Raw genomic sequence first — 27185 nt, 5'->3', positions numbered from 1 at the left:
TTAGCAGCAATGGCAACTTTAGACCAAATGACAAGATAAACAAAAAGCCAGACAATGTCCCAGAAAGAATTGTGCTGCCCTGCTTTCTAAAGTGAATGCTTTCCTAATCTGCACCAAACAGTGACAGCCTGACCCACTCTTTCCCTGGGGACCCACTTTTCCCACTAATGCTGAATTGTTAGAAACCCAAACAACATTCAGCGCCAGGAGGGAAAAATGCCTGAATCTGAAAAGGAAGCAAAAGATATTGTACCAGGGAAAGGAGACAGGAGTGGACAACAAGTTCCCAGAGTATCTCTCTGTCAACAAGCATGTAGAGTCTTTATTACTAGAATATGCAGAATCCTGTGGGAATTGCTGCATTTTTTCCCTTAACTCTTTTCCTGCCAGTCCTTCCCTGGCTGATTCAGCTGCCTTCCTCAGAGGGCGGAGGTTGTCTCATCCAGAAGCTACTCAACAGCAGGTCTCAGGAGCCACATTCCTCACAGTGGCAGGAGAGGATGTACCGGTAGGTAGCCGTGAGTCTGATACCCCCTGAGCAGCGCAGCCTCAATGCTTTCAGCTTGGAGGTTTGGGGCCGACAGCAGTGACAGGAAGAGCGGAAAGGCTGTTTGAGGACAGTGCTGAAGGACACCAAGGGCTCGGACCGCGATGCCTGGCTGCAGTGCCCCTCACACCTGGCCAGAAGCACCATCTAGGGAGAAAAGAGAGGTGGTTACCCTATGGGAGGTGCCAAAACCCCAGCCAGGTAGCACAAACTTCTTTATAAAAACTTAACATTCTTTGCCAATTCCTGCTGGATTAGACCAGTGGCTCTCAACTCTCGTTGCACTTTGGAATCATCTGGTAAAACTTATTTTTTAAATGTCAACACCCAGGCCCTGTCTCAAACCAATTTAGTTAAAATCCTTGAAGACAGTGCCAGATTTTTGTGGTTTTCAAAGTTCCTTAGGTAATTCTGAAGTGTACTTATAGTTTAGAACAACTGAAAGAGGCCCACCACCTTGATGTGCAATAAAAATCAAAGAACAAGAGGAATTTCTTCAAACAGGTGAGAGTCTACCATTTGCCTAATGCCAATTTTGCCAGGCTCAAAATGCAGAAAGTCATTCCAAATTAAAATCAGAGAGCAAAGAATAACTACATTAAAAAAAAGAATGTTATGTGAAGTGACTTGCTAAACAAAAGGAATTTGGTTTCAGAAGAAGAAAAAAATGGTAACCTGAGTATACTTAGGAAAAAAAATATTCTAGTTACTAGAACTTGAAACAAGAGCATTAAAAAATAATGGGTTACATTTTGGGCCCTGGGATGGCACTTCTGGGCTTGTACATTGAGGGAGCCTAAGATTTGTGCAATCACATTTTCAGAGTCATTTAAGGCAAATATTAACTCATTCTAACCATCTTAATTTCCAAAGGTAAGTTAGTATGATAATAAAGCCTGGGCTGAAGTATCAGAGGCCATATGCTCTCTATAATGGTTTAATGTGGTTTTAGTAAACAGACTCCTTTAAGGTTATGACACCAACTACCAAAGTTATCCCCAGAACAGTGGATGTAAGCGCACACTCAATATTTTGTATAGAGATTAAGGGAACATAGCAGAGGCTCACAAATCCTTCTGTCCTAAGAGTGGCAGTCATAGGTAGGGTAGGGTGGGCAGCTTGATTCCATTTGGTGGAACACAGTGGGTGAGGAGAACCTAAGATTATTGGTCCATGTTTATGTGGGAAGGTCTTGCTTGATGAATTTCATATTAAGTGATGGAGAAAAAGTTGCCCTATAATTTCAGAACCAACAATAAGAATATAAAATTAAAACTATTTAAATAAAAGATTAAATGATACATATATACATGAAACCTTTTGACATTTACTCCATGATATTTTATGAATTAACAGCTGTTATTAAAAACACACCAGCTATTATCTTTAACATTATCATATAGGACAGAATTAAATACCCAAGGATTAAAAGAAAGGAATGGCCTGCCCACCTTTCCAAATGGAAGAGAAACTAAATTCTGTTAATTATAGATCATTACCTCAGAAGATGCTGGGTCATCCAAGCATCTTAACAATCTCTTAGCAACCGATAAGAGAATATGAAACACTAGGAAACAACCTGCAGGGCTTGGTGAAGATAAACTAAATAAAATCTACTAATTTATTTTCTCTGAAAAATCAGAGGCAGAAAGAAAATGTCAATTATAAGCTGTATTGGTTTTATTAAAACTTTGATTCTATGGTATTTGTCTCTCACTCCGTGGCTTATTTTGCTTAGCATAATGCTCTCCAGTTCCATTCATGCTGTTGCGAAGTTTAGTAGTTCTTTTTTTCTTTCTGCTGATCTCACCTATAAGTGGAACCTAACCAAAAATACAAAGATGCAAGGAAAATAAGACCAGCAACACTGAAAGGAAAAGAAACCAACAGAGACAAGAGGGAAGGAGGGAGGGGGGGTGGGGAAAAGGAAGGGAAGGGAAAAGTAAAGGAACATATAGCAAGGACTCATGGACAAAACCGAAGGGGAAGAGCTGAGGGAGGCAGGGAGGGAGGGGGCAAGGGAAAGTGGTGGGGGGTAGGCAGAGACAAATGTATTTGAAAAAATAAATAAAAAATAAAATAATAAACACTTTGATTCTATCCTACCTGCTCTTCACATTGATAGGTGATACAGATATGATATGAAATACGTTTTTAGAGATTATGCCATAGTAGTACCTGGGCCTATCCTTGGTGCTAATTTTTTGCCTCTAAAGAGAGAGAGAGAGAGTGCAAGACCTTCCCCCATTCTCTTCTCCACACATTTATCACTACATGGGAAAAGTTCTTTGACATCTCATTTTGAAGTAGTGTTCAATTTACTCATCTCTAGTGTAAATAATCTATTAGGAAGATCAGTTATTTAAAGAATCACCTCCAAAAATGGATTTTTTAGATGTCTAGTTTCAGTCTGGATGGCTATAGTGAACCTGTGCTAACAGACTTAATCCAGAATCAAAGGCATGATAGCGTATCATCTCCAAATGATACCCATACAGGTGAAGCAAATATAGACCTTGAGTGACCAGACAATTAGTCTTGGTTTGTAAAATGACAAACTCAACAATGTACAGCCATTTGTAGAACTAGCCTGATAGTGATTGTACTAAAATTTTGAGGGTCTCAAGCTCTACCTTCAGCTCATTCTGATGGACAAGAACTCCAGCGCTGAAGACCCCGGGGTCGCCTCCAATGGGCCCCTCTTCCTCGGGAGCTAGACTTTCTGGGCAAGGAGAATGCATGGATGTACAATAAACACAATCAGTGATTGCCCCTAGCCTTCAGAATAAAATTAAAAATCCTGAGCAGGCATTAAGACCCTCAATGATGTGAATTTCACATTGTCTTTCCAGTTTTTCTTACAACTGTTCTCAATCTCATCACCAGATCCCTATTCTGATCAAGCTTAATTATATAGGAGTTCATGGAACCATGAATTTACTTCTTTCTTGCTTTTGCTCATGTCCTTCCTCTTTCAGGAATGCTCTTTCCCCCTACCTCTGCTTAATGAAATCCCAACTGCCCTCCATAGCCAAATTCAAATGTTTCCTCCTTGAAGAAGAGACTATGAAACAATTATTGGGCCCTAGATGTACTACACAAACACACACACACACACACACACACACACACACACACACAGGCGCAAAAACTCCTTCCAAGAGATCGACAGTGGCAGACACTTTTTCAAAGAGGAGATACAGAGGGCCCAGAGGCATTTGAAAGGATGCTCAGCATCACTAGCCATCAGAGAAATGCAGATCAAAACCACCATGAGGTACCACCTCACACCAGTCAGAATGGCCATCATAAACAGATCCACAAACAACAGGTGCTGGCGAGGCTGTGGACAAAAGGGAACCCTAGTCCACTGTTGGTGGGAATGCAGACTGGTGCAGCCACTGTGGAAAGCAGTGTGGAATTTCCTCAGAAAGCTGAAAATGGAACTGCCTTTTGATCCAGTGATTCCCCTGCTGGGACTATACCCTGAGAATACCAAAACGCCAATACAAAAGAACCTATGCACCCCAATGTTCATAGCAGCACAATTTACAATAGCCAAGTGTTGGAAGCAACCTAAATGCCCATCAGTAGATGATTGGATCAAAAAATTATGGTACATATACACAATGGAATACTATGCAGCAGAAAGAAAAAAAGAACTACTAAACTTCGCGACAGCATGGATGGAACTGGAGAGCATCATAAGCTAAGCGAAATAAGCCAGGGGGTGAAAGACAAATACCATATGATCTCACCTATAAGTGGAACCTAACCAACAATACAAAGATGGAAGGAAAATATGACCAGCAACACTGAAAGGAAAAGAAATCAACAGAGACAAGAGGGAAGGTCGGGGGGGGGGGCAGGGAAAGGGAAGGGAAGGGAAAGTCAAAGAACATATAGCAAGGACTCATGGACAAAACCAAAGGGGAAGAGCTGAGGGAGGGAAGGAGGGCGGGGGCAAGGGAAAGTGGTGGGGGGGAGGCAGACACAAATATATTTAAAAAAATAAAATAAAAGAGAGCTGAAAAAATAAATAAATAAAAATAAAAATGGTAAAAAAAACTGAGAGAAGCAAAGAGTTACTCCCAAATACTCTCACAAAAAAAATAAATAAATAAAAGCTGAAAACTATATTAAAACATAGTTGTGTTTTGTATATGAGTGTTGGATATGTAAAGTAAGAAGTTTGTAAGATAAGATCCATAAATGAGTGCTCCTGAAAAATGGAAAGGATATCTGCCCTGTGGTACCTAAGCCTGACTGCTGAGTGTACAGTGACTAGATTAACAACAGAAGGAGACATGCACAGACAGTAGATTCCTGGAAGTTTCGAACAGTCTGCCTAAGGTCAGATGGGGTCAATATCCGACATCATCAGAGGCAGGTGTAGAAAGTAAAAATACCAGTCTCCCACCATAGAAGTTCACACGACAAAGTCAGGAAATCAAGACAGATCAAGTTAAGAGGCAGAAGCAAAAGAGAAGAGTCTCACAAATAATGGGAGACAAATAAACACCCCCCAGTCAAAGGGAAAGGAGGAATCCCCAGAAATAGAACTAAATGAAATAGAAGAAAGTAAACTATCAGATATTGAGTTCCAAACAATGGTTCTAAAGAAGCACAATGAGCTCAGGGGGCTCATAGAGAATTACAAAAAAACTACAGGGAAACTATGAGGAACGTACTACAAACTATATCGGAATGAAAAATGACATAGAAACTATCAAAAAGAGGCAAGAAAAAATGAAGACTACAATTTCTGAATTGAAGAACACAGTAGAAGGAATCAAAAGCAAGCTAGATGAAGCCTAGGATCGAATCAGTGAGATGGAGGAAAAGGTAGAAAAGAACTAAAAAAAGAGCAAGAAAATGAAAAAAAAAACACTCAAAAACAATGAAGAGGCATTTAGGGAAATTCAGGACAACCTGAAACATAATAATATCCATATAATAGGGATACCAGAAGGAAAAGAAGAGGAGCAAGGGATAGATAAACTGTTTGAAAAAGAAATGAAGGAAAATTCCTTAATTTGAGGAGAGGAAAAGTCACACAGGTCCAGGAAGCACAGAGGGTTCCAATCAAGAGGAACACCATGAGGCCCACTCCAAGACACATCATCATTAAAATGACAAATATTAAAGACAAACTGAGAATCCTAAAGGCAGCAAGGGAGAAAGAGGTAGTAACATATAAGGGAGCCCCAATATGGCTAGCATCTGATGTTTCAACAGAAACACTGCAAGCCAGAATGGAATGGCGAGAAATATCCCAAGTCAGGAAAAGCAAAGGCCTGCAACCAAGACTGCTCTGCCCAGCATGGCACTCAATGAAAAGGGAAGGTGAAATAAGGAGTTTTCCAGAGAAAAGAAGGCTAAAAGAATACACCTCCACCAAACCAGCACTGCAAGATATGCTAAAAGGACTGCTTTAAGAAGATGAAGAAAAAGGATAAGAAAGAGAGGAACTCAGGTACAAAGGGAAAATGTGAATTAGTACTTATCAATAATAACTTTAAATGTAACTGGATTTAATGCCCCAATCAAAAGACATAGGATAGCTGAATGGATAAGAAAGCATGACCCACACATATTCTGCCTACAAGAGACCCACCTCAGAACAAATGACCTACACAGACTGAAAGTAAAGGGATGGAAAAAAATATTCCAAGCAAATAGGCAAGGAAAAAAAAAGCACAGGTAGCAATACTTATACCAGAAAAAAATCGATTTCAAAGAAAGGCCATAAAAAGAGACCCAAAAGGATACTTCATAATACTCAAATGGAGAATCTATCAAGAAGACATAAACATTGCAAAATTGTGTGCACCCAACATATAAGCACCCAAATATATAAGGAAACCTTGGCAGACTTCAAAAAAGATATAGACAGTGATGAACTGACAGTAGGGGATTTTAACACCCCACTGTCAACAATGGATGGATCTTCCAAACAAAATATCAACAAGGATATTATTGAACTGAATGACGCATCAGATCAAATGGACTTAACTGATATATATAGAACCTTTCATCCCAAAGAAGTAAAATACACATTCTTTTCAAATGCGCATGGAATATTTGAAAGATAGACTACATGATAGGACATAAAACAAGCCCCAGCATATTGAAGAAAATTGAAATCATAACAAGAATTTTCTCAGCTCACAAGGGCTTCAAATTAGTAACCAACCTCAAGGAAAAAACTCAAAAACATTCAAACTCATGGAGACTGATTAGCATGCTATTAAACAATGAATGAGTCAATAATGAGATCAAAGAAAAAATTAAAAAGTTTCTGGAGACAAATGAAAATGAACAGACAACAGTCCAAAACCTAAGGGAAACAGTGAAGGCAGTCCTGACAGGGAAGTTCATAGCAATACAGGCTTATCTAAAAACATAGAAACATTTCAAATAAAAGACCTAATTCTACAGCTTCAAGAACTGGAGAAAGAACAAAAAATAAAGCCCAGAGTGAGTAGAGGGGAGGAAATAATTAATATCAGAGCAGAATTGAATGACATAGGGATGAAAAGAACAATTCAAAGGATGAGCCAATCCAGGAGCTGGTTCTTTGCAAAGATAAAGAAAATTGACAAGCCTTTAAGCAGACTCATCAAGAAAAAAGTGAGAGGACCCAACTAAATAATAACAAAAACAAAATAGGAGAAATTACAACTGATAACACAGAAATACAAAGCATTGTAAGAAATTCCTATGAAAAATTATCTGCCAGGAAATTTGAAAACCTCAATGAAATGGACAAATTTCTAAAAAAATATAATCTTCCAACACTGAATGAAGAAGGAGAAAGCATGAAAATACTAGTAATAGCTGGTGAAAGTGAAGCAGTAATAAAAAAACTACTGGCACACAAAGCCCTGGACTGGATGGTTTCATAGGAGAATTTTACAAAACATTGAAGGAAGAGCTAACCTCTGTCTTTGTCAGACAATGCCAAAACATCCAAGAAGAGGGAAGACTCCCAAACTCTTTTTATGAGGCCAACATCATCCTAATCCCAAAACTAAATAAAGACACAACAAAGAAAGAAAACTATAGGCGAACATTGCTGATGAACATAGATGCTAAAATTCTCAACATAATATTGGCAAATATCATCCAGCAATACATTAAAAAGTTCATCCACCATGATCAAGGGGGGTTCATCTTAGAGACGCAAGGATGGTTCAATTGTTGCAAATCAATAAATGTAATACATCATATAAATAATAGGAAACACAAAAATCACATGATCAATTGAACAGATGTGGAAAAAGCATTTGATAAGGTGCGGCATCCATTTATGATAAAAACACTGAGCAAAGTGGGAATAAAGGTGGTATACCTAAACATAATAAAGGCCATATATGAAAAACTTACAGCGAACCTCATACTCAAGGGGCAAAACTAAAATCTTTCCCACTAATATCAGGAACAAGAGAAGGATGTCCGCTTTCACCACTTCTACTCAACATAGTATTGGAAATCCTAACTACAGCGATCAGACAAGAAAAAGAAATAAAAGGCATCCAAATTGGAAAGGAGGATCTAAAACTATCATTGTTTGAAAATGACATGATAGTGTACATAGAAAACTCCATACACTCCACCAAAAAACTACTCGACCTAATAAGTGAATTTAGCAAAACAGCAGCATTCAAAGTCAATATTAGAAATTGAAGGCATTTTTGTACACCAACAATGAAATATCAGAATCAGAAATCAGGAAAAAAAATCCCCTTTTGCTATAGCAACAAGAAAAATAAAGTACTTAGGAATAAACTTAACCAAGGTGATAAAAGACCTTTACTCAGAAAACTACACAACATTGAAGAAAGAAACTAAGGAAGACACAAATTAATGGAAACATATAACATGTTCTTGGATTGGAAGAATTAACATTATCAAAATATGCATATTCCCCCAAGCAATTTATAGATTTACTAAATTAAAATACCAATGATTCACCTATTAAAATACTAATGACATATTTCGCAGACATAGAACATTTCAAAAATTTATATGGAACCATAAATGACCCCGAATAGCCACAGCAAATTTCGAGAAAGAAAAACAAAGTAGGAAGGATCACAATACTGGGCATCAAACTATACTATGAAGCCACTATACTCAAAACAATCTGGTACTGGCACAAGAAGAGACCCATAGACCAGTGGAACAGAATAGAAAGCCCAGAAATGAGCCCAGGTCTATATGGGCAACTAATATTTGACAAAGGGGGCAGAAGCATAAAATGGAACAATAATAGCCTCTTTAACAAATGGTGTTGGGATAGCTGGATTGCTACATGCAAAAAATTGAAATTCAACCATCAATTCACAGCATACACAAAAATAAACTCAAGATGGATAAAAGACTCAAATACGAGTTGCAACACCATAAAAGCCCTAGAGAAGAACATAGGCAGGAAATTGTCAGATATTCCATGCAGCAATATTTTCACCGATATGTTCCCTAGAGCAAGGGATAATAAGGAAAGAGTAAACAAATGGGACTTCAACTAAATAAGAAGCTTCTGCTCGGTTAAAGAAATCATCAGCAAAATGAAAAGGGAGCCAACTATATGAGAAAATGTATTTGCCAATGATACCTCAGACAGAGGTTTGATCTCCAAAATATAAAGAACTCACATAACTCCACTCCAGGGAGACAAACAATCCACTTGAAAAATGGGCAAAGGCTGCTCAGTTCTTGAGGCATTGGTGCACTGCGTTACTTGAGTCTTATCATGTGTTGGCCACTAGCACATGCACCAACTTGGCCTCAAAAGACTATACCCAGCAAGCGACCCAAAGCTATGAGGCCTACCCCACCCACCCTGGGCAGGGTTATTCCCAGCAGAGCAATTGTCCCTATGGAAAGCAGGGTTATGGTGGCTACAGCCAGTCAGGGGATACTTCAGGGTATGGCCAGAGCACCTATAGTTCTTACGGACAGACCCAGAACACAGGCTATGGCACTCAGTCAGCTCCCCAAGGATATGGCTCAGCTGGTGGCTATGGAAGTGGACAGAGTTCTCAGTCATCTTATGGGCAGCAGTTCTACCCTGGCTATGGCCAGCAGCTAGCTCTTAGTAGCACCTTGGGAAGTTATGGCAGCAGTTCTCAGAGCAGCAACTATGGGCCGCAGAGTGGGGGCTATGGTCAGCAATCTGGCTATGGTGGACAGCAGCCTAGCTATGGACAGCAGCAAAGCTCCTATAGTCCTCCTCATGGCTATGGACAGCAGAACCAGTACAACAGTAGCAGTGGAGGTGGCAGAGGGGGTGGTGGAGGTAACTATGGTCAAGATTAGTCCTCCATGAGTGGTGGTGGCACTAGTGGTGGTTATGGCAATCAGGATCAGAGTGCTGGTAGTAGTGGTGGTGGTGGTGGCGGCTACAGGGGAAGGCCAGCAGGACCATGTTGGATGAGGCTGGGGTGGTGGTGGTGTTTACAACTGCAGCAGTGGTGGCTAGGAACCCAGAGGTTGTGGAGGTGGCCGAGGAGGCAGAGGCAGCATGTGCGGAAGTGACTGTGGTGGCCTCAATAAATTTGGTGGCCCTTGGGACCAAGGATCACATCTTTACTCTGAACAGGATAATTCAGACAACACCACCATCTTCGTACAAGGCCTGGGCGAGAATGTTACAATTGAGTCTGTTGCCGATTACTTTAAGCAGATTGGTATTATTAAGACAAATAAGAAAACAGGACAGCCCATGAATAATCTATACACATACAGGGAAACGGGCAAGCTGAAGGGAGAGGCAACAGTATCATTTGATGACCCACCTTTTGCTAAAGCGGCTATTGACTGGTTTGATGGTAAGGGATTCTCTGGGAATCCTATTAAGGTTTCATTTGTTACTTGGCAAGCAGATTTCAATCGGGGTGGTGGCAATGGTTGTGGAGGCCGAAGGTGAGGAGGACCCATGGGCCATGGAGACTATGGAGGTGGTGGCAGTGGTGGTGATGGCTGGGGAAGATTCCTCAGTGCAAGTGGTGGTGGACAGCAGCGAGCTGGGGACTGGAAGTATCCTAATCCTACATGTGAGAACATGACCTTCTCTTGGAGTAATTAATGCAACCAGTGTAAGGCCTCTAAACTAGATGGCCCAGGAGGGGGACCAGGAGGCTCTAATATGGGGGGTAGCTATGGAGATTGATTGTCACGGTGACAGAGGAGGCTATGATCAATGTGGCAACCAAGGCTGAGGCGGGGACCATGGGGGCTTCTGAGGGGGCCGGAGTGGTGGGGACAGAGGTGGCTTTGGCCCTGGAAAGATGGACTCCAGGGGTGACCACAGACAGGATCACAGAGAGAAGCCGTATTAGCCTGCCTGCTGAGGTTGTTTAACAGCTTTCCTTCTATTCCCAGTGTTACCCTCATTATTTTGTAATCTTCCAACTCCTGATCACCCATGGGTTTTTTGTGTCAGGCTATGAAATTGTAACCATATCTCTGGTTCCCATTAAAAACCATCATTTTAGTTTTTTTAAAAAAAAATTAGACAAATCACCTGAACAAACACTTCTCCAAGGAGGACATACACAGGGCCCAGAGACATATGTAAAGATGCTCAGCACTCCTAGGCATCACAGAGATGCAAATTAAAACCATAATGAGATACCACTTCACACCAGTAAGAATGGCCATCATAAGGAAATCAACAAACAGTTGCTGGCAAGGTTATGGAGGAAAGGGAACCCTAGTATACTGTTGGTGGGAATGCGGATTGGTGCAGCTGCTGTGGAAAACAGTGCAAAATTTCCTCAAAAAGCTAAAAAAGGAACTGCCCTTTTGACCCCGCAATTCCACTGTTGGGATTATACCCTAAGAATCCCAAAATACCAATTCAAAAGAACCTATGTCCCCCAATGTTCTTAGCAGCACAATTGACAATAGCCAAGTGCTGGAAGCGTACATAAATGAGTGGATCCAAAAACTATGGTACATTTACACAATGGAATACTATGCAGCAGAAAGAAAGAGCTACTTCCCTTCGCAACAGCATGGATGGAACTGGAGAACATTATGCTACGTGAGATAAAACAGGTGGTGACCAAAACCACCCAGTGCAGGCGCGCACACTTGCGCTGAGTGACCGGCGAGGGTTGGCGCATGTGTGTGGGGACTTGCGCGGGCTGGCGAGGGCTCGCACGGGCTGGCAAGGTGTCCCACAGATTGGTACCAAAATGGCCTGCGAGGGAGAGCATAGAATGGCGAGGGCAGGCGTAAATTGACCTGTGCGGCGCGCGATTGCGAAGCGGCTCACAGAATTAGTAGATCCCGGGCGGAAGGGGTCACAGAGCTGTCCTGAGCACCTGGATAAGAGACTGAAGACAGGATTAACCGGAGATACCTGGAGCTGACTTCCTTCAATTTCCATAGTATCCATTTGGCGAGGGCAAGCAATGCACCCAAAGAGCCAAAAGTGGGGAAAGCACACAATAGAAGACCCTAAACTGACCAGTGCCGGGGTGCTCGACAGCCAGGGGGGCGAAAAGAGTACACGAGGTCGCCAATAATCCCCCTGGGATGGGGCAAGCACATGTGAGCCCAGGTGGCCTAGGGATCATGCCGAGCCGGGGAACGTGCTCAAGGAGCTGGCATGAGAGTGCAGAGAGATCCAAACAAATAGTCCATCCCTGACCGAAGGGGTCACAGAGCTATCCCAAGCAGGAGTCAGACACAGACAGTGGACTCCTGGAAGGCTCAAACAAACAACCCAAGGTCATATAGGGTCAAAAACTGACATAATCAGAGGCAGGCCCAGAGAGAAAAGTAAAGGGAAAAATAAATAAATAAATAAATAAATAAATAAATAAATAAATAAATAAAAAGACCCACCTACTACCATAGAAATTTAATCCACAAACTCAGGAAATCTAGAGGGCACAATTGAAGCAGAAGACAAAATAAATAAATAAATAAATAAATAAATACATAAATAAATAGTAAATTACTTAACAGACTCTCACAAAAATGGGAACAAAAAGAAGTTCCCCCCAAATGAATGGAAAAGGGGACTCCCCACAGAGAGAGCTAAATAAAATAGAGGCAAGGGAACTATCAGATATGAATTCAAACAATGGTTCTAAGGAAGCTCAATGAGCTCAGCCAGCTCAAAGAGAACAATGAGAAACTGCAGAGAAACTATCAGGATCTTACAACAAACTATATAAACCTGGAAAAGGATATAGAAACTATCAAGAAGACACAAGAGGATATGAAGAATACCATTTCTGAATTGAAGAACACAGTAGAAGTCTTCATCCAAAGCAGGCTGGATGAAGCCGAGGATCGAATCAGTAAGATGGAGGATTAGGTAGAAAAAAGCTCCCATAAAGAACAAGAAGTGGAAAAAAGACTCAAAAAGAATGAAGAGGCATTTAGGGAAATGCAGGACAACCTGAAATGCAATAATATCTATATAATAGGGATACCAGAAGGAGAAGAAGAGGAGCAAGGGATAGAGAACCTCCTCGAAAATGTAATGATGGAAAATTTCCCTAATTTGAGGAGAGAAAGGCTCTCATGGATCCAGGAGGCACAGAGGACCCCACTCAAGAGGGACTCAAGGAGGTCCACTCCAAGACACATCATCATTAAAATGGCAAATGTCAAAGACAAAGAGAGAATCCTCAAGGCAGCAAGGGAGAAAGAGAAAGTAACTTACAAGGGGGCCCCGCCTAGGAGCTGACTTCTCAACAGAAACACTACAAGCCAGAAGGAAATGACAACGAATATTCCAAGCCATGAAAAGCAAGGGCCTACAGTCAATGCTGCTCTACCCAGCTAGGCTCTCCATTAAAACAGAAGGGGAAATACGGAGTTAGCCAGACAAGAGAAGAATAAAAGAATACATCTCTACCCAACCAGCACTCCAAGATATGCCAAGTGGACTGGTTTAAGCAGATGAAGGCAAAGAATGAGCGAGAGAGGAACACAAGTACAAAGAGAAAAGACGACTAAGTTTCTATCAGTAATATCTCTCAATGTGAATGGACTAAATGCCCCAATCAAAAGACACAGGGTAGCTGAATGGGTAAGAAAACATGACCCACAAATATGCTGCCTACAAGAGACCCACCTCAGAGCAAGAGACCTACACAGATTGAAAATAAAGAGATGGAAAATATTATTCCAAGCAAATGGGCATGATAAAAAGGCAGGGGTTGCCATACTTGTATCAGACAAAGTAGATTTCAAAACAAAGGCCATAAAAAGAGATCCAGAGGGGCACTTTATAGTACTTAAAGGCAGAATCTATCAAGAAGACATAAACATTGTAAACTTATAGGCACCCAAGATAGGAGCATCCAAGTATATAAGGAAATTTTTGGATGACTTCAAAAAAGATATAGACAGCAACACACTGATAGTAGGGGATTTCAACACCCCATTGCCAAAAATGGACAGATCTTCGAAACAAAACATCAACAAGGATATTGTGGAGCTGAATGACGCACTGAATCAAATAGCCTTAACTGACATATATAGAACCTTACATCCCAAAGAAGCAAAATACACATTCTTTTCAAATGCTCATGGCAGTTTTTCAAAGATAGACCACATGATAGGACACAAAGCAAGCCTCAGTAAATTCAGGAAAATTGAAATAATACCAAACTTTTTCTCAGACCACAAGGCCTTGAAACTCGAAATCAACCTCAAAGAGAAACTTCAAAAACTTGCAAACTCATGGAGACTAAACAGTACACTATTAAACAATGAATGGGTCAATAATGAGATAAGAGAAGAAATCAAAAAAATTCTGGAAACAAATGAAAATGAACAGACAACAGTCCAAAACCCATTGGACACAGGAAAGGCAGTCCTGAGAGGGAAGTTCATAGCAATACAGGCCGACCTAAAAAAGATAGAAACATTTCAAATAAAAGACCTCACACTACAACTTCAAGAACTAGAGAAACAACAACAAATAAATCCCAGAGGAAGTAGAAGGAAGGAAATAGTCAAGATTAGAGCAGAACTGAAGGACATAGAGATGAAAAGAACAATTCAAAGGACTCAGAATCAACCGATCCAGAATCTGGTACCTTGAAAAGATAAATAAAATCGACAAGGCTTTAAGCAGACTCATCAAGAAGAAAAGGGAGAGGACCCAAATAAATAATATCAGAAATGAAAGAGGGGAAATAACAACTGATACCACAGAAATACAAAGGATCATCAGAAGGTATTATGAACAATTATATGCCAAGAAATTTGAAAACCTGGATGAAATGGACAAATTTCTAGAAAAGTATAAACTTCCAACACTGAAGAAGGAAGAAACAAAGCTTGAACAGACCGATAACAGCTGGGGAAATTGAAGCAGTCATCAAGAAACTCCCGAAACAAAAACCCAGGGCTTGACGGTTTCCCAGGAGAATTATACAAAACATTTAAGGACGAGCTAATCCCTCTTCTTCTCAGACTATTCCAAAAAATCCAAGAGGAGGGAAAACTACCAGACTCTTTCTATGAGGCCAGCATCACCCTGGTACCAAAACTAGGTAAAGACCCTAGAATGAAAGAAAACTACAGGCCAATTTTGCTAATGAACGTAGATGCTAAAATCCTCAACAAAATATTGGCAAACTGCATCCAGCAATACATTGAAAAGATTATCCACCACGAACAAGTTAGATTCATCCCAGGGAAGCAGGGATGGTTCAATATACACAAATCAGTAAACATGACACATCACATAAGTAAAAGACAAAATCCACATGATCATCTCGATAGATGCAGAAAAAGCATTCGATAAGGTACAGCACCCATTTATGATCAAAACACTCAGCAAAATGGGAATAAATGGGGCATTCCTCAACGTAATAAAGGCCATATATGAAATACCTTCAGCAAATACCATACTCAATGGGTAAAACTGAAAGCTTTCCCACTAAGATCGGGAACACGACAAGGATGTCCGCTCTCACCGCTTCTTTTCAACATCGTATTGGAAGTCCTAGCCACAGTGGTCAGACAAGAAAAAGAAATAAAAGGTATCCAAATAGGAAAGGAGGAAGTAAAGCTATCATTGTTTGCAGATGACATAATAGTGTACATAGAGAACCCTGTAGACTCTACCAAAAAACTCCTCAACCTAATAAGTGAAATTCGCAAAACAGCAGGATTCAAAGTCAACATTCAGAAATCAAAGGCATTTTTGTGCACCAGCAATGAAATAGAAGAAGAAATCAGAAAAAAAAATACCATTCGCTATAGCAAGAAGAACAATAAAGTACCTAGGAATAAATTTAACCAAAGAGGTAAAAGACCTGTATGCAGAAAACTATACAACATTGAAGAAAGAAATTAGGGAAGATATAAATAAAAAGGAGCATATACCGTGCTCATGGATTGGAAGAATTAATATCATCAAAATGTCCATACTTCCCAAAGCAATTTGTACATTCAATGCAATCCCTATTAAGATACCAATGATATATTTCACAGAAATAGAACAGACATTTCAAAAATTTATATGGAACTATAAATGACCCCGTATAGCCGCAGCAATTTTGAGAAAGAAATACAAAGTAGGAGGGATCACAATACTGGACATCAAACTCTATTACAACGCCATTATACTCAAAACAATCTGGTACTGACACAAGAACAGACCCATAGACCAGTGGAACAGAATAGAAAGTCCAGAAATAAGCCAAGATCTATAGGGGCATCTAATATTTGACAAAGGGGGCAGAAGCATAACATGGAGCAATAATAGCCTCTTTAAATAATGGTATGGGGAAAGCTGGATGGCTACATGCAAAAAATTGAAATTGGATCATCAGCTGACACCATACACAAAAATAAACTCAAGATGGATAAAATACTTAAACATAAGTCACAATGCCATAAAAGTCCTAGAGGAGAACATTGGCAGGAAACTCTCAGATATCCCACACAGCAATTTTTTCACCGATATGTCTCCTAAAGCAAGAGCCATAAAGGGAAGAATAAACAAGTGGATCTCATCAAAAGAAGAAGCTTCTGCACGGCTAAAGAAAACATCAGCAAAATGGAAAGAGAGCCAACCATATGGGAACGCATATTTGCTAATGATACGTCAGATAGACGTTTGATCTCCAAAATATATAAAAAACTCAGTCGACTCCCCTCCAAGAAGACAAATGATCCAATCAAAAAATGGGCAAAGGACCTAAGCAGACGCTCTTCCAAGGAAAAGGTACAGAGGGCCCAGAGACATTTGAAAGGATGCTCAGCATCACTTGCCATCCAAGAAATGCAGATCAAAACCACTGTGAGGTACCACCTCACACTGTTCAGAATGGGCATCATAAACAGATCAACAAACAACAGGTGCTGGCGAGGCTGTGGACAAAAGGGAACACTAGTTCACTGTTGGTGGGAATGCAGACTGGTGCAGCCACTGTGGAAAGCAGTGTGGAATTTCCTCAGAAAGCTGAAAATGGAACTGCCTTTTGATCCAGTGATTCCCCTGCTGGGACTATACCCTAAGAACACCAAAACACCAATACAAAAGAACCTATGCACCCCAATGTTCATAGCAGCACAATTTACAATAGCCTAATGTTGGAAGCAACCTAAATGCCCATCAGTAGATGATTGGATCAAAAAATCATGGTACATATACACAATGGAACACTACACGGCAGAAAGAAAAAAAAAGAACTACTAAACTTCGTGACAGCATGGATGGAACTGGAGAGCATTATGCTAAGCGAAATAAGCCAGGTGGCGAAAGACAAATACCATATGATCTCACCTATAATCGGAACCTAACCAACAATACAAAGATGGAAAGAAAATATGACCCGCAACACTGAAAGGAAAAGAAATCAACAGAGACAAGAGGGAAGGAAATGGGGCTGGGAAAGGGAAGGGAAGGGGAAAGTCAAGGAACATATAGCAAGGACTCATGGACAAAACCAAAGGGGAAGAGCTGAGGGAGGGAAGGAGGACAGGGCCAAGGGAAAGTGGTGAGGGGGAGGCAGAGACAAATGTATTTGAAAAAAATAAATAAATAAATTTAGAGAAATAAATAAATAAAAATCAGAATTATTTTGGACTCTTTAGCCATCATTATCTGTCAAAGGCTTAATTGTTTTAATAAAATGTCTAATTAAACTTTAAAAAAAAACAAATGTTGAAAGACAAATACCATATGATCTCACCTATAAGTGGAACGTAATCAGCCAAGCAAGCTCACAAGGAAGACATGACCAGCAACACTGAAATATAGAAGAAACTGACAGGGACAGGAGTGAGGGAGAGAGGGGTAGCAGGGAGGGGAAGGGGAAGTGTCAAATCAAGGAATGGGTGGGAAGGACACATGGATGAAGCCAAAGTAGGGAAGGATTGAGGGGAAGGGTGGGGTTGGGTGGGGCAGGGGAAAGTGGTGGTGGATAAGTGGAGACAAATGTATTCGAACAATAAAAATTAATTAATTAATTAATTAATTAATTAATTCAGAATACAATTAGAAGAAAAAGAGAAATCTACAGCCAACATCATGTACAACAGGCAAACACTAAAAGCTTTCCCATTAAGATTAGGAATAATACAAGGTTTTCTGCTTTCACCATTTCTATTCAACATAGTATTGGAAGTCCTAGCCACAGCAATCAGACAAGAAAAAGAAATAAAAGTATCCAAATTGGAAAGGAGGAAGTATAACTGTCATTGTTTGCAGATGACATGATAATGTACATAGAAAACCCTGTAGATTCCACCAAGAAGCTACTTAGTGTAATAAGTGAATTTGGAAGAACAGCAGTATATAACATCAATATACAGAAATTGAAGTCATTTTTGTACACCAACAATGAAATATTAGAATCAGAAATCAGGAAAAAAATCCCCTTTGCTATAGCAACAAGAAAAATAAAATATCTAGGAACAAACTTAGCCCAGGAGGTAATGGACCTATACTCGGATAACTACACAACACTGAAGAAAGAAATTAAGGAAGACACAAATAAAAGGAAGCATATACCATGTTCTTGAATTGGAAGAATTAACATTATTAAAATGCCCATACTACCCAAAGCAATTTATAGATTCAAGGTGATCCCTATTAAAATACCAATGACATATTTTACAGATATAGAACAAATATTTTTTTAAAAATACATGGAACCAAAAATAAACTTGAAGAGCCGCAGCAATTTTGAGAAAGAAAAACAAAGTAGGAGTGATCACAGTACCTGACATCAAACTATGTTACAAGGCCACTGTAATCAAAACAGTCTGTTACTGTCATAAGAACACACAAATATATCAATGGAACAAAATAGAAAGCCCAGAAATGAATCCGTGTCTCTATGGTCAATTAATATTCAACAAAGGGCACAGAAGCATAAAATGAAGTAAAAATAGCCTCTTCCACAAATGGTGTTGGGATAGCTGGACAGATACATGCGAAAAATATTAAATTTGACCAGTAACTTACACCATATGCAAAAATAAATTTAAGATGGATAAAAGACTTAAGTATAAGGTGTGACACCATAAAAGTCATAGAGGAGAACATAGACAGGAGACTCTCAGATATTCCACACAGCAATATTTTCACCGATTTGTCCCCTAGAGCAAGGGACATAAAGGAAAGAATAAACAAATGGAACTTTATCAAAATAAGAAGCTTCTGCATGGCTAAAGAAAACATCATCAAAATGAAAAGGTAACCAATTCTATGGGAATATATATTTTCCAATTATACCTTGGACATGGGTTTGATCTCCAAAATATTTAAAGAGCTCACACTATTCTACTCCAGGAAGACAAACAATCCAATAAAAAATGGGCAAAGGACGTGAACAGACACTTCTCCACGGAGGATATATGATCTCATCTATAAGTGGAACCAAATCAACAAGTGAAATAAGCAAGAAAAATACTACCAGCAACACTGAAATAAAAAACAAACCGACAGTAATGACAAGGAAGGAGGGTGAGTGGTAATGGGGAAATGAAAAGGAAGCATCAAGTCAAGGAACATGTATAAAGGACCCATGGACAAAGCCAAAGTTGGGAAGGATTGATGGTGGGAGGTGGGGGTGGGTGAAGCAGGGGAATGTGGTAGCGGGAACATGGAGACAAATGTATTTGAGTAAGAAAAATAAATTAAATTAAATTAAACAGCCATAACAACAACATAATAATAAAAAGAAGTGGAAAGGATAATGCTCTCCAGGTTCACTCTTCATATTGCACATTTTAGTCTCTGCAGTGCCTCACTTGTGTTACAGATTTAATGAACATCTTCTGCCCTCTTCCAGACCAGAGTTTCTCAAACTACAATATGCTTGTAAATCATCTGGGGATCTTGTTAAAATTTAGAATGTGATTGAGTAGTTCTGAGATCAGATATTCTTTATTTCTCAAAAGATTTTGTTTGATGTGAGTACTGCTGGGCTAATATCTATACTTTGACTAGGAAGGCCCTAGGTTTGTTAAAATTTGAGAGGCTCTGCTCCAGATGGATCACCAGGTAGTGATCATTTAGTTAATAGTAATAATGGCAGCTAAACTTTATTGAGTATTTACATTTCATCTTATTTAATCCTCACAACAATCTTATGCTAAAAGTGCCATTATCTGTACTCTTGATACAAATAAGGGAACTGAGGCTTTAGAGAGTTTAAGTAACTTGCTCAGACTCACATATCTGGTAAACGGCAATGCTTGAGTCAAACTCGGTTCCGTCTAAAACAAAACACCAAGTCTGAATCACGATATTATCCTGCCTACTGATATTAATATGTTTTCCTGACACTTGAGCCAACTCATACCTTTCTCTGATCTACTTTGACTCGCTTCTGGGAGCCCTAACTATATATAATTTCCACCAAAGTTTCAAGTTTGTCCTATGAACTTTTTGGGACACGTCATCAGCACCTCCAAGTTAATGCAGAGCTGAATCTTCTAAGATCTGTGGCAGTCCTAGATAATATCTCCTTCACTGTCAAGACTCTTGCTTAACTCCATTTTCCAGTGATTTGGAGACTCCCAGGGAGTGTCAGAAGTTCACTGGATACTACCACACACTCTCTAACTCCTAATCAATTCATCCTTCAATTCAGTCAACCTTTGACACCCTGCAAACATCAGTTCACCTGAGAAAACACAGTGGACCCCAATTTGTAGTTGACATACATTCCTCATGCTTAGGTGACTTGGTTGTGTTTTAATAACATGGGAGGATTCCTCTACATTTTGAACTGCACTTGTGTTCTTAATGGAGAGTGTCCACACTGCTCTATTATCAAATCAGGAAAGGAACTTCTTTTGACAATGAACCTACATGGGGCTCCATCATTAGACAGTGGGTTCAACAGTTGGTTATTGTTCATAAGACTTATTGACTTCTTGTAGCCCAGGTGGGTGACAGATACATGTTATCTGCCTTGGGTCTAGTTTAATTTTTATTATCTGATGTTTCCCAAAGAGGTGGCCTGATGCTAGGAAGCTAGGCAAGTCCTCCAGCAGCTCCTTTGTATTCTCCCAACCATGTTTTCACTTGGCTCCAGCTGGATGTTAAAGCCAGTTTCTTCCAATGTGAACAGAGATGCCAGGTGCAGAGTGTTTGTTCAAGAATGGGCTCCTTCATGCTGTAATACAATTTCCATGTGCTGAGGCTAAGAGTAATAAAAAGGTCCTTGAGCAATAATAAAAAATAGTAAAGATGATGATATGTAATGTTTATTTAATGTTTACCAGGCTCCAGGCACCAGGCCAAGCCCTTCATATGCAACTTGATTCTTAATAATCATTTCAAAAGTAATCTCTTCCTATTTTACAAATCAAGAAATTAAAAGGCAAAGGATAAGCTATCAACCTGAAGGCACAGAGCTGTAGAATGGAGGGCAGACCATCTGAACCAACACAGCCTGATTCCTGAGCATTTTCTCCTAAACACATTGCTATACTGTTAGGCCATGACAATCAGCCAGTCAAGCCCTCATTTTTCATAAATTGTTCAAGTTGGTCATGGGCAAGTTCAAGCTACATTGCAAGGGTTGTAACCTGCTGTGATTCCTGGGCCCAGATGAAAGAATGCACTGGAGACCCCAGGCCTCTGCTCTCTCTGGTGACCTACCATAATTCTTAGACAGTTATGTCTTTTCTGCAATACATAACTATCTTTTGAATGAGAGAAAACCCAAACACAGATACTTTTCATCATCCTTTGTTGAAAGGCTTATCATTGCCAAAGTCACTTTCCTCTTTTGTCATGTTGAACCCCATAAATTCCTGGCTCAGGCATGACTGACTAGATGTCTCCATCAGTATCAGAATAAAGATGCACCTGTCACTTCCTAGAATAGGGTTTGGCTATTTTACCCCAATTGAGTGAGAAACATATCTTACATTTTTCTCAGCAGAGAACACTGTACAATTCTTATTCTATGGAACCCCTTGAAACACCTATCCCTTTCTCAGGAACAAGATTTACTCATGATTCTCCTTAACCTTTGCTCACCAACATTCTCAATAAATGACTATTCAATTCACCTCTAGGGACCCAGATTGACCTTTAAACTGACTGTGCTAGTCCTAGGGTATTGGCAAAATAGCAACCAGGGGATTGAAGCAGTGTTTATGGGGAAGATGGTGGTGGTGGTGAGTGGTGATAGGATGAGTGGGAACTCTGCAAGTTTCAACTGGAATCTGGTCCCTTTACTTTGGTCATAACTCAATCAGACATGAAGAGGCCTTTGCAATACAGAAGACTTCCCTTCCCTCTCTTCCCCATTTACTTGTAAATGTTATGAGAGCCAAAACTGTCTTTTTAACATTTTTGTGCCTCCAGTACATACCACAATGCCTGTACATAGCAGGCATCCAGTATATATTTGTTCCTTAAAACAAACAGACAAACGAAAACCCCTCTTATCTCCTCAATACTTAATTGTGTTATAAATGCAATATTTTTCAAATATTTTTTATTTATTTTTAGAGAGAAGGGAAAGGAGGGAGAAAGAGAGGGAGAGAAACATCAATGTGTGGTTCCCTCTTGTGCATCCCCTACTGGGGACCTGTCCCACAACCCAGGTATGTGCCCTGATTGGGAATTGAATATGCGACCCTTTGGTTCACACGCTGGCACTCAATTCACTGAGCCACATCAGCTAGGGCTAAACTTAGTATTTCTGACTCCTCCATTTTTTTCTACCACTCTATCAGCTTCAGGAACACCAGTAGGAGATGGCTTGAGGACCTAAACACTACCTCCCAACATCAAGGCTCAGTCCTTGGCATGCCAGGTACCTTTTACTCTGGGAATTTTCCCAGGACTTGTTGCCTGATCCCTCCTCCTTCTTCTCTTTTGTTGCAGCTCCTGAGGCCTCTCAGAATTCAGACAACTTTATGTCATGGTTCCACACCCCTAGCCTAGGGTCACCATCTCCAACTCCTCACCCAACTCAGACTTCACAGACCTGCCCCACCAGCTTCCATTCCCAGTTTCAGTTCCTGAAAACTTTTCCCTGGCCTGGATCCAGAAGTGCCTCCCCTCCAGTCTCTCTTTCCTCCACTCACTTAAGAAAGGAGGTCAGACAGCAAGATCTATTTCTCTTTGACTTTTATCCCTCCTTTTAGCACCCAGCACAGTGGCTTACATTTACTTTTCTTTTCTGCATGCTCCAACAACCCCTGCCAAGTTTCTGTATTCAACATGAACCACAATGAGGTTTATTTTCCTAATCCTTTAAGACTATAGGAGATCCCAACAGTTATTGAGGTCACAGTAGTGACTGAAATAGAAAAGTGAGTCCAAACACCTGTCCAGTTTATAACTTCATCATCAAGATCATAATATCATTTATTAATACATTTTATATGCCAGACACTGTGCTGGTTGCTATACAAATATTATCACCAAGATTCATGCACAAGCCTTTAGGTAGACAGCAATAGCTCCATTTTATAAAAAAACTGAGGCACCAAATAATTATTTCACTTTCCTTACTTGTCAAACTGTGGAGCTGGAATTTGAAACCAGGTTTTTCTTAAAAGCCTGGGATGCCTCAGTTGCCTTAAAGATGTCCCAAACAGCACATTTCCACTAACTACTGATTTTTGTCCTGTTTGTTCTATAGCCTTTACTCACAGAGAATTTCAGGGAAGATTGTAAATAAACCTGCCACTCCCAGGATTTTTTGTACTCGATACTAGAAGGTGTTACCACTAAATGCCAACAGGCACATCCTAATCTATGGCCACACTGACCTTGGTGGATCACTGCAGCCAGTATTTTCTGCCTGACCCCATCTCAACTTTTTCCTGAATTGCTAGGAGATAGGCAACAGACACCTGGGGCTGGCCAGCTGCAAGTTCATGGTGAGGGGGAACAGGCAGTTTCATAGAAAGCTCCCTGAAAAGCTTCCCTTCCTTCTCTTCCCCATTTACATGTAAACAGTATGAGAGCCAAAACTATTTAAAAAAAATTTTTTTTGTGCCTCCAATACTTACCATAGTGCCTACACATAGTAAGCATTCAGTTTTAGTTCTAGAAAGGTTGCTGAATATAAATCATAATTGTCAGCAGATCAGAAGTTGAGCCTGGACTTCTAAATAGTGGTTCCTGCATTCTACTTACATACCTCCGATATGAAGCCAAGTAGTTGAAAGGTGAATGCTCTGAGGCAGACGTTGCAACTCCTAGACATCAAATAATCTACTTAATACTTCTTCAGGTTTCAGTTTTCCTTGCCAGTAAAATGGGAATGATAATTGCTTTCATCACAGGTTTGTCAGCAATGATTAGATTATGTACTATGTAGTGCTGCATACTAGGGACACATTAGCTGTTCAAGCAGGTGCCCTCCCTTCCCTGGGTCACAAGCTCCCCTTCACCTGTCTTCCTAAGGCCAGACACTGGATAAATGTAAGGCAGGAAGTGTTAACAATTGAAAGACAGACAGTAGGCATGGGTTTAGTAAATAATGGCCTTTGAATATCATGTTGAGGGAAAATTTTGCAGAGAGTAAAAATCTACCCTTGTCTTCTCTTTGTAAAAACCTCAGTTGGCTGTTTTCTAGAGAGAGGCTAAATGCTTTATCCCAAGTCTATAAAGACAAATAGTTTTGTTATATGAGACCCATTAGAGAAAAGACGAGCCTGAGTCTGTAAAAGGTAAGAATTATAGACTAATTCAAAATGAGAATTTTTTTTTTCCTGGATATGTAAAGAAAACCTAATCCAGGAAAGGTCTGGGTAATTGAGATTCTGTCAGGTATATTTAATGGCCAAAGAAGAAAGGTTTGTAATTACAAGCACCATTTACATAAAACTATTGCTATATTTGGGATAGTTTGGGATGTTTGAAAACAGATTGTTCCCATGAAAGTACAAACATTTCTCTTACTATCTACCTTAGCATTCTGGAAGAAACAGAGGTGAACAAAGGTAAGCTAAAGTCTATTTCTAGGACTCATGCTCAAGCACTGTGAGTTTGTTGGGTTAAATTTAATGAAATCTCTTCTATTACCTTCCCTTAACTAATGTGATAATTGTTGAGGCACTCCTTCCTAATTTCACTGAATATTTCCAACATGTTCTTTCCTTTTTGAATCTGCTCCTATCTCTCTGTTCCTTCTTATTATCATATTGACACTTTCTTTAAAATAATTTTAATTCATTTTTTAAAGGATCATGATTATGGTGGAAAACCCAACAGAGGGAGAAATCATTCATGGAATAAGAAACACTAAATCCTAGTTAGTAGTATATGGGGTGGGGAATGAGAAGCTAATAATTGTTCCAGTCAATTTCCAAGCAGTTATAAAAACATCCCGTCTTTTTTAAAAAATTGGCTTTAGGGTTTTTTTTTTTTTTTCCTGAGAAGGGATTGCATCTTGCAAAATTTTAAGTTTATTTCTTTTTTTTTTAGCTCTACATGTGCAAATAAGAGAAAGAAAGTTTTTCTTAGGTAGAAGCAGAGCTTTGGGACAAATATCCTTTGTGCTGTTTGGTAACACTTATCTCTTTGTCACAATCTTTCTCCCTAGCTCTATTTTTTTCCCACAGTCCTAGAGCTTACAAATATAATGGTTAAAATGATTTCACTCAAATTCTGATCCTTCTAAACTAAAACAAGCCATCATCATTGAGCTATAATCAGAGAAGTTATGGAAATTTTAAAGGCAGACAGAAGTTGTAATGTTTTCAGATGGCGAATAGAGAGATTTACATATATGGTCTTAATTCTAGTGGTTGATAGTACAAAAACTTCTTAATTATACTGGTAATTTAAAAAATACTTGCCATATGAGAATGGTTAAGTGGTTTTAGTCTCAGGACTAAAAGTGAAAATACCTGATGTTGGCCTAGACAAATTCTTATTTACCAAATGTGGGCAAATTTCATCCATGTGACTGCAGCAGTGACAGTCATGAGAATTCTCATTCTGAGTCTGTTCTTCCCTACTATGTGCCTTCCTTCTGGGTGGTTCATGTGGCTGGTCACTCTCGGTGACCTTTGAAGCATGGTATTCTTTTCCACAACTTGTCTCAACAGTGAGACATCAGTTGCATAGGTTACCTGGGCAAAAAACATACAATCTCCAAATGACAAATGATCAAATTACCATTTATCTTTTGGAATCGTTTTAACATAAACATGGAAAGTGAAGAAAAGCTGGGACCACAAGGCCAATGACCAACTGTTTCATCAGGAAACTCTTTGAAGAACCCCTCAAGAAATACAGTTCACTGCTCAATGATACTTCTTGCATTCCCTTCCTCTTCATTGCTGGTGGAGGTAGAAGGCATTACAATAACTTGTAGACTCTGTTTTTCTTTCTTGAAAAAGGGCTCTACCACCCATAAATCTCACAACCAAAGATGAAATGCTCCTCTACTATCTTGTGTTTAGCAACAATTTTATTGTGAGAACATTCCAGCCTTTTCTGTTGATTTAGAACAGACTGAAAAGAGAGAAGGTGGCTGCGTGTACACATGGTTAATTAGGCAGCTTTACTGACAAAAGTGCAAAGCATGTTGAGAAACCCTAAAAACATGATTCTCCCACAAGATGTGTGGGCCAGCCATATAGCTCTGGTTTGGATTATCATAATACTTGTCCATCCCTTGACAAAGGAATATGGCTTTCCTCCTGTTTCTAGAGGTAATTCTTACCTTCACAGAGATCTTTCTCTTACCTTTGAGTTACACTTGTACAGTGGGTGACTGATAGAATCAACATAGTGGTGCCTCATGCAGCGTCGAGGGTCCGAGTCCATCATGAAGGAGCTATCCGTTTTGCTGTCTGTATCTCCCATTAGCGCCAGCAGGGAGAGCATAGAAAAGGATGCAGCCAGTACATGACTTTTCATTGTCATCAGGAAAAACTACTCAAGAAGAACAGCAGAGGGAGGCAGAGGACTAAAAATCAGAAATGCCTTCACCTCCTAGGATTCAGTTCCTTCCAAGGAAAGATCAGGATCTGGCTGAAGCTTTCTGGTTGTCATTGTCCTCTGTATGTCAGAGTTTTGTCTTCCTCTTTGCACTTACAATCCATCATCACTGTATCTGCTGCACAGCTAGAATAAAAACAGAAATTATTTTCCCCAGAAACATTTATGGAGAAAAACGAATGGAATCCAGGAGGTAATGAGTAGAAT

At 39.8% G+C, this 27185-nt stretch overlaps 1 protein-coding gene across 1 annotated transcript; it reads right to left on the bottom strand.

Annotated features, from left to right (window-relative positions):
* Positions 1–466: 466 nt before the first annotated feature.
* On the bottom strand, positions 467–26936 carry NDP (norrin cystine knot growth factor NDP). Its single transcript, XM_054566394.1, has 2 exons — positions 26724–26936; positions 467–694 (listed from the first exon to the last, which is right to left on the bottom strand). The coding sequence occupies exons 1-2, from the start codon at positions 26901–26903 to the stop codon at positions 467–469; spliced, it is 408 nt and encodes a 135-aa protein (XP_054422369.1). The 5' UTR covers positions 26904–26936.
* Positions 26937–27185: the final 249 nt, after the last annotated feature.

This window comes from Pteronotus mesoamericanus, unplaced genomic scaffold (genome assembly GCF_021234165.1).
Source record: "Pteronotus mesoamericanus isolate MK-2021 breed Mesoamerican mustached bat unplaced genomic scaffold, CSHL_Meso_final contig_173, whole genome shotgun sequence".
NCBI lineage: Eukaryota > Metazoa > Chordata > Mammalia > Chiroptera > Mormoopidae > Pteronotus > Pteronotus mesoamericanus.
This window is presented reverse-complemented; position numbering and strand designations above follow the sequence as displayed.

What these genes read in the sequence shown, in the direction of transcription:
- NDP (XM_054566394.1), bottom strand. Translation starts at nt 26,903, where the DNA reads ATGACAATGAAAAGTCATGTACTGGCTGCATCCTTTTCTATGCTCTCC. An exon ending in TGTACAAGTGTAACTCAAAG is followed by an intron (nt 695 to 26,723) that starts GTAAGAGAAAGA and finishes TTTTCTCCCTAG; the next exon opens with ATGGTGCTTCTGGCCAGGTG.